Source organism: Cucurbita moschata, unplaced genomic scaffold (assembly GCF_002738365.1).
Source record: "Cucurbita moschata cultivar Rifu unplaced genomic scaffold, Cmos_1.0 Cmo_Scf00040, whole genome shotgun sequence".
Lineage (NCBI taxonomy): Eukaryota > Viridiplantae > Streptophyta > Magnoliopsida > Cucurbitales > Cucurbitaceae > Cucurbita > Cucurbita moschata.
In genome coordinates, this window is record NW_019268556.1 from 114,509 (window position 1) to 121,705 (window position 7,197).

The 7,197-nt window shown below is 41.6% G+C and overlaps 1 protein-coding gene across 1 annotated transcript; it reads left to right on the top strand.

The window, feature by feature from the left end:
• The first annotated feature begins 938 nt into the window (after positions 1-938).
• LOC111432731 (protein NRT1/ PTR FAMILY 5.10-like) lies at positions 939-6,990 on the top strand. Its single transcript, XM_023069666.1, has 6 exons — positions 939-1,076; positions 1,151-1,368; positions 3,065-3,612; positions 4,240-5,054; positions 5,145-5,247; positions 5,875-6,990. Exons 1-6 carry the CDS (start codon positions 968-970, stop codon positions 6,689-6,691), a joined length of 2,610 nt encoding a protein of 869 aa, XP_022925434.1. The 5' UTR covers positions 939-967; the 3' UTR covers positions 6,692-6,990.
• The last annotated feature ends 207 nt before the right edge of the window (positions 6,991-7,197 follow it).

Genomic DNA, 7,197 nt, shown 5'->3' on the forward strand with positions numbered 1-7,197 from the left:
CTTACTTATAAACTCATGATCATCCTCTTAATTAGCCAATGAACCAATATAGAACTACTTTAATCCTCAACAGAAACCACCATGGACCTAACTGAATCTAGGTCGGTTTCCTTTCTGATTAAGGCACAACTGAATCCCTTTATGGTATATCATTCCGTCGGCCCAACTACATTATATCTAGGCCGTCTTTACTTAGAGCTATCAACTATATCTTTTCTTCTAGCCAGACTAAATTTGATCCAAGGGCTACACCATGTGTATGTTAAACCTAAAATAGATCATATCTGTATATACTAAGATAATCTAGGATTTACTAGTTTGTTACCAAATCTATGATTTCATGGTTTGTTATCAAATCATAGATTTGGAATGTAATCTTCATTATACACCTCTATAAATACATGAGGTCGTGACCCATATAGGTCGTCGTGCCATTCAATCTAACAGTGTATTTGTTGGATATCCTCGAGGCATTGATAAGCATTTTGATATTTCAAAGCAGGAGTTCTTTATTTCAAGAAATGTTATATTTTTAGAGGAATTGTTTCCTTTTCGGTCACAACCCAATATTAAAAATTTTAAAAAAAAATTTAGAAAAATTAAATTAACACGAGCATGTTTGATTATTAGTTTGACGTTAACACGAGCATGAATTGCATTTTCATTATATCTTAAAAAAAATTAAATAAAATATCAACCAAATACTAAAAATATATTAATTTAATTTAAATATGATTTTTTTATACGTAAATATTATAATAAATATGCATGAACATGAACATTTGGATTAAATTGAAACCTTCCCATTTGAAGGGAGAAGGATGTTTAAAACCTTATTTGTTACATAAATGTGTATTTTCAGCTTAAAATGACAATTTAACCCATAAAATTGGATAATATTGGAAAGTGGAATCCGGAGTGAATGATTGGGATTTGAGGCGGCTCTCCCTCCGCACTAAACGCTAAAATGGAGGCTCCTCTCTTGGAAGACACGGTGGAGGGTGCTGTTGATTACCATGGCCGCCCAGTCCGGAGATCCGATTCCGGCGGCTGGAGATCCGCCGCTCTCATCATAGGTAAATCATCATTCGCCTCTTCTTTTTCTTCTCTTTCCCGATCCAATTTCTGTATACTCTCCAATTCTTGTTAGGAGTGGAGGTTGCCGAGAGATTCGCCTACTACGGAGTTTCCTCCAACTTAATTAACTTCTTGACCGACCAGCTCGGCCAGTCGACGGCCACAGCGGCGGAGAATGTCAATGTCTGGTCGGCTGCCGCCTCCTTGCTGCCTCTACTCGGCGCCTTTCTGGCTGATTCCTTCCTCGGACGATACCGTACCATCGCTCTTTCCTCTGTCCTTTACATCCTGGTTCCTCCTCTACTTTATTCTCTTCTTTTACTGCCTTTTCTTTTTCCTATAAAGTTTAGAACACTATCCAAGTTATTGGCTAGGGCTCTGGTAGTTTGGATTGTTTACTTCCTGTAAAGTGATTGATCTTTCACGTAATATTTTATAGCCGAAACAAACTCTAAATTCATGTGCTCCAAGATCAGGCATAAGTTGGCTAGGAATCACGAATCTTCAAAATGATATGATATTGAGCTTTGCTTTTGGTTTCTCTGAAAGGCCTTATAAGATTATTCGTTACTTATCATTCTCTTAATTAGCTAATGTAGGGCTCCCTCCCAACAATCCTTCACAATCCTTCCTTCGAACAAAATACACCATAGATCCTCTCTTGAGGCCTATGGAGCCCTCGAATAGCCTCCCCTGAATTGAGGCTCGACTCCTTTCTCTGGAGCCCTCGAACAAAGTACACCCCTTTGTTCAACACTTGAGTCACTTTTAACTACACTTTCGAGGGTCCCAATTTCGACATTTGAGGATTCTATTGACATGGCTAAGTTAAGGGCATGACTCTGATACCATGTTAGGAACTACGAATCTCCACAATGGTACGATATTGTCTACTTTGAGCATAAGCTCTCATGGTTTTGCTTTTGGTTTCCCCAGAAGGCCTCATACCAATGAAGATGTATTCTTTACTTATATACATCATTCCCTTAATTAGCCAACCTCATACCAATGAAGATGTATTCCTTACTTATATACATCATTCCCTTAATTAGCCAACGTGGGACTCCCTCCCAACAATTCTCAACAACCCTCCCCTCGAACAAAGTACACCATAGAGCCTCTCCTGAGGCCTATGGAGCTCTCGAATAGCCTCCTCTTAATTGAGCCTCGACTCTTTTCTCTGGAGCCCTCGAACAAAGTACACTCTTTGTTCGACACTTGAGTCACTTTTGACTATACTTTTGAGGGTCCCAACTTCTTTGTTCGACATTTGAGGATTCTTGACATGACTAAGTTAAGGGCATGACTTTGATACCATGTTAGGAACCACGAATCTCTACAATGGTATGATATTGTCCACTTTAAGCATAAGCTCTCATGACTTTGCTTTTGGTTTCCCCAAAAAGCCTCATACCAATAAAGATATATTCCTTACTTATAAATCCATGATCATTTCCTTAATTAACCAACGTGGGACTCACTCCCAACAATCCTCAACAATCCTCCCCTCGAACAAAGTACACCATAGAGCCTCTCCTGAGGTCTATGGAGCCCTCGAATAGCCTCCACTTAATTGAGGCTCGACTCCTTTCACTGGAGCCCCTGAACAAATTACACCATTTGTTCGCACTTGAGTCACTTTTGACTACACTTTCGAGACACTTTTGAGGGTCCCAACTTCTTTGCTGGACATTTGAGGATTCTATTGACATAGCTAAGTTAAGGACATGACTCTGATACCATGTTAGGAACCACGAATCTCCACAATGGTATGATATTATCCACTTTGAGCATAAGCTCTCGTGACTTTGCTTTTGGTTTCTCCGAAAGGCCTCGTGCCAATAAAGATGTATTCCTTACTTATAAACCCATGATCATTTCCTTAATTAGCCAACGTGGGACGACAATCCTCAACAAGGTTACCTTGTTAACTTTTTTCGTTTTGTTCGTTTTGTTCGTTTTTTATTTTGTTGATTCTGGAATCCAGGGACTTGGATTGTTGACTGTGTCTGCAACGCTTCATTCTCCCAGCATTTCTGGCTGCCAACAGACCGAAAAATCCCTACCATGTTCCCCCGGCCTTTTCCAAGTAATTCTATTTTTCTCCTCCGTATATATTGTGGCATTTGCTCAAGGTGGACACAAGCCTTGCGTCCAAGCTTTCGGAGCTGACCAATTTGATGCACAACATCCAGAAGAGAGCAAAGCTAAAAGCTCTTTCTTCAATTGGTGGTATTTCTGTATCTCTTTGGCCACATTTGCAACTGTTAATATCTTAAACTATGTGCAAGATAACCTCAGCTGGAGTCTTGGGTTTGGAATTCCTTGTATTTCTATGGTTTTGGCACTCGTAGTCTTCTTGCTTGGAACTAGGACGTACAGGTTCATTAACAGAGGAGATGAGGAAAACCCATTTGTAAGAATTGGACGAGTGTTTATCACAGCAGTAAGAAATTGGCGAGTAAATTCTTCTGAAATAGCTCATGAAGAGGAAATCTGTGGCCTTTTACCACACCATAGCTCTCAACAGTTCAGGTAAATAAGGAGACTAAAAGAAGGGTAAAAAGCACTAGATCATTTTTTGTTCTCATCAGAAATTTAGTCATGATGTAACAGCCCAAGCCCAAGCCCAAGCCCACTCCTAATAGATATTGCCCTTTTTGGGTTTTTCATTCCGAGCTTCCCTTCAAAGTTTTAAAACGCGTCTTCTAGGAAGAGCTTTCCACACCCTTATGAAGAATGCATCGTTCTCCACCCCAACCGATGTGGGATCTCACAATCCACCCCCTTCTCGACCCAACATCCTCGTTGGCACTCATTCCCTTCTTCAATCAATGTGGGACCCCCAATCCACCCCCCTTCGAGGCCCACTATCCTTGCTGGCACACCATCTCGTGTCCACCCCCTTCGGAGCTCAGCCTCCTCGTTGGCACATGGCCCGGTGTCTGGTTCTGATACCATTTGTAATGGCCCAAGCCCACCACCAGCCGATATTGTCCTCTTTGGGCTTACCCTTTTGGGCTTCCCTTCAAGCTTTTGAGAGGTTTTCACATCCTTGTAAAGAATGCTTTGTTCTCCTCCCCAACTGACGTGGGCTGATTTACATGCCAGTTTATATGTATTATTGTAACCCTTTTCTTTCTGGATTCTATACTTTGGTAGGTTCCTCAACAAAGCATTGATTGTACCTTATAGTTCGAAGGAAGGCGGTCATACATGTACCATCAGTGAAGTTGAGGAAGCAAAAGCAGTACTTAGGCTTGTTCCCATCTGGGTTACATGCTTAGCATATGCTATTGTATTCTCCCAGTCATCAACTTTCTTTACTAAACAAGGAGTCACGATGAACAGATCAATAGTTCCTGGATTCGACGTACCTGCTGCTTCACTTCAATCCTTTATCGGTCTGTCCATTGTCGTTTCCCTCCCGATATATGATCGCATACTCATTCCGATTGCAAGAAATTTCACTGGGAAACCTTCTGGAATTACAATGCTACAGAGAATTGGATTTGGGATGCTATTATCTGCTCTTTCCATGGTCATTGCTGCATTAGTCGAGATAAAAAGGCTCGAAACAGCTCAAGAATATGGTTTGGTTGATCTGCCAAAGGCGACTGTTCCTTTGAGTATATGGTGGCTGGTTCCTCAATATGTACTATTTGGAGTTGCCGATGCTTTCACCATGGTTGGGTTGCAGGAGTTTTTCTATGACCAGGCTCCGAGCGGATTAAGAAGCATCGGTCTGTCGCTGTACCTGAGTATTTTTGGCGTTGGCAACTTCTTAAGCAGCTTTCTCATCTCTGCCATTGAAAATCTAAGCAGTGGGGATGGCAAAGAAAGCTGGTTCAATAATAATCTGAACAAAGCTCATCTTGATTACTTCTACTGGTTGCTTGCTGGGCTTAGTGCTGTTGGGTTGGCTGCTTTCCTATGTTTTGCAAGAACTTACATCTACGGTAAGGGGAATACCACGTGAAAAAAGACTGTTTCGCTAGCACTGTAATTTAAAGCTGTGTATTGAAATCTGAAATCGTATATCGAGTAAGATAACCTGGCTTAAGNAGTGTTTATCACAGCAGTAAGAAATTGGCGAGTAAATTCTTCTGAAATAGCTCATGAAGAGGAAATCTGTGGCCTTTTACCACACCATAGCTCTCAACAGTTCAGGTAAATAAGGAGACTAAAAGAAGGGTAAAAAGCACTAGATCATTTTTTGTTCTCATCAGAAATTTAGTCATGATGTAACAGCCCAAGCCCAAGCCCAAGCCCACTCCTAATAGATATTGCCCTTTTTGGGTTTTTCATTCCGAGCTTCCCTTCAAAGTTTTAAAACGCGTCTTCTAGGAAGAGCTTTCCACACCCTTATGAAGAATGCATCGTTCTCCACCCCAACCGATGTGGGATCTCACAATCCACCCCCTTCTCGACCCAACATCCTCGTTGGCACTCATTCCCTTCTTCAATCAATGTGGGACCCCCAATCCACCCCCCTTCGAGGCCCACTATCCTTGCTGGCACACCATCTCGTGTCCACCCCCTTCGGAGCTCAGCCTCCTCGTTGGCACATGGCCCGGTGTCTGGTTCTGATACCATTTGTAATGGCCCAAGCCCACCACCAGCCGATATTGTCCTCTTTGGGCTTACCCTTTTGGGCTTCCCTTCAAGCTTTTGAGAGGTTTTCACATCCTTGTAAAGAATGCTTTGTTCTCCTCCCCAACTGACGTGGGCTGATTTACATGCCAGTTTATATGTATTATTGTAACCCTTTTCTTTCTGGATTCTATACTTTGGTAGGTTCCTCAACAAAGCATTGATTGTACCTTATAGTTCGAAGGAAGGCGGTCATACATGTACCATCAGTGAAGTTGAGGAAGCAAAAGCAGTACTTAGGCTTGTTCCCATCTGGGTTACATGCTTAGCATATGCTATTGTATTCTCCCAGTCATCAACTTTCTTTACTAAACAAGGAGTCACGATGAACAGATCAATAGTTCCTGGATTCGACGTACCTGCTGCTTCACTTCAATCCTTTATCGGTCTGTCCATTGTCGTTTCCCTCCCGATATATGATCGCATACTCATTCCGATTGCAAGAAATTTCACTGGGAAACCTTCTGGAATTACAATGCTACAGAGAATTGGATTTGGGATGCTATTATCTGCTCTTTCCATGGTCATTGCTGCATTAGTCGAGATAAAAAGGCTCGAAACAGCTCAAGAATATGGTTTGGTTGATCTGCCAAAGGCGACTGTTCCTTTGAGTATATGGTGGCTGGTTCCTCAGTATGTACTATTTGGAGTTGCCGATGCTTTCACCATGGTTGGGTTGCAGGAGTTTTTCTATGACCAGGCTCCGAGCGGATTAAGAAGCATCGGTCTGTCGCTGTACCTGAGTATTTTTGGCGTTGGCAACTTCTTAAGCAGCTTTCTCATCTCTGCCATTGAAAATCTAAGCAGTGGGGATGGCAAAGAAAGCTGGTTCAATAATAATCTGAACAAAGCTCATCTTGATTACTTCTACTGGTTGCTTGCTGGGCTTAGTGCTGTTGGGTTGGCTGCTTTCCTATGTTTTGCAAGAACTTACATCTACGGTAAGGGGAATACCACGTGAAAAAAGACTGTTTCGCTAGCACTGTAATTTAAAGCTGTGTATTGAAATCTGAAATCGTATATCGAGTAAGATAACCTGGCTTAAGTTGCCTGTTTATACGTGTTTTCCATCCTTTGCAAGAACAGGAGCTTACATTTAGAATAGGAGGAATACCACATGATGATCTCAACTGTGTTGGAGCTTTGTAATTTAAAGCTCTGAGATTGGATAGGCATTGTTGTATATCGAACTGGTTCGATTTGAAACTTGATCCAGGTTAAGCGAGCCCTTTGATCACGGACAAAGTTTTATGGTATTAATCAGGCGTAGCTGCATTATCTCCGTTGTATTGGCGAGGTATTGTTTTCATCATGAGTTGTAGGTGTTTTCTTCCCAAGCCCTTTATATATATGGCTATGATATAATTGTTCATATATTTAGGTGGGCATGACTATAATTTCTGACAACTCTGACAACTTTGATACATGTCAGGGATCATGACTTTCACAATCGGATGATATTGTCTA

Excerpts from the sequence above, each read along its gene's own strand:
- LOC111432731 (XM_023069666.1), top strand. The coding sequence starts at position 968 with ATGGAGGCTCCTCTCTTGGAAGACACGGTGGAGGGTGCTGTTGATTAC. Across the intron at positions 1,077-1,150 it reads ATCCGCCGCTCTCATCATAG|GAGTGGAGGTTGCCGAGAGA; the intron begins GTAAATCATCAT and ends AATTCTTGTTAG. Across the intron at positions 5,248-5,874 it reads CATAGCTCTCAACAGTTCAG|GTTCCTCAACAAAGCATTGA; the intron begins GTAAATAAGGAG and ends ATACTTTGGTAG.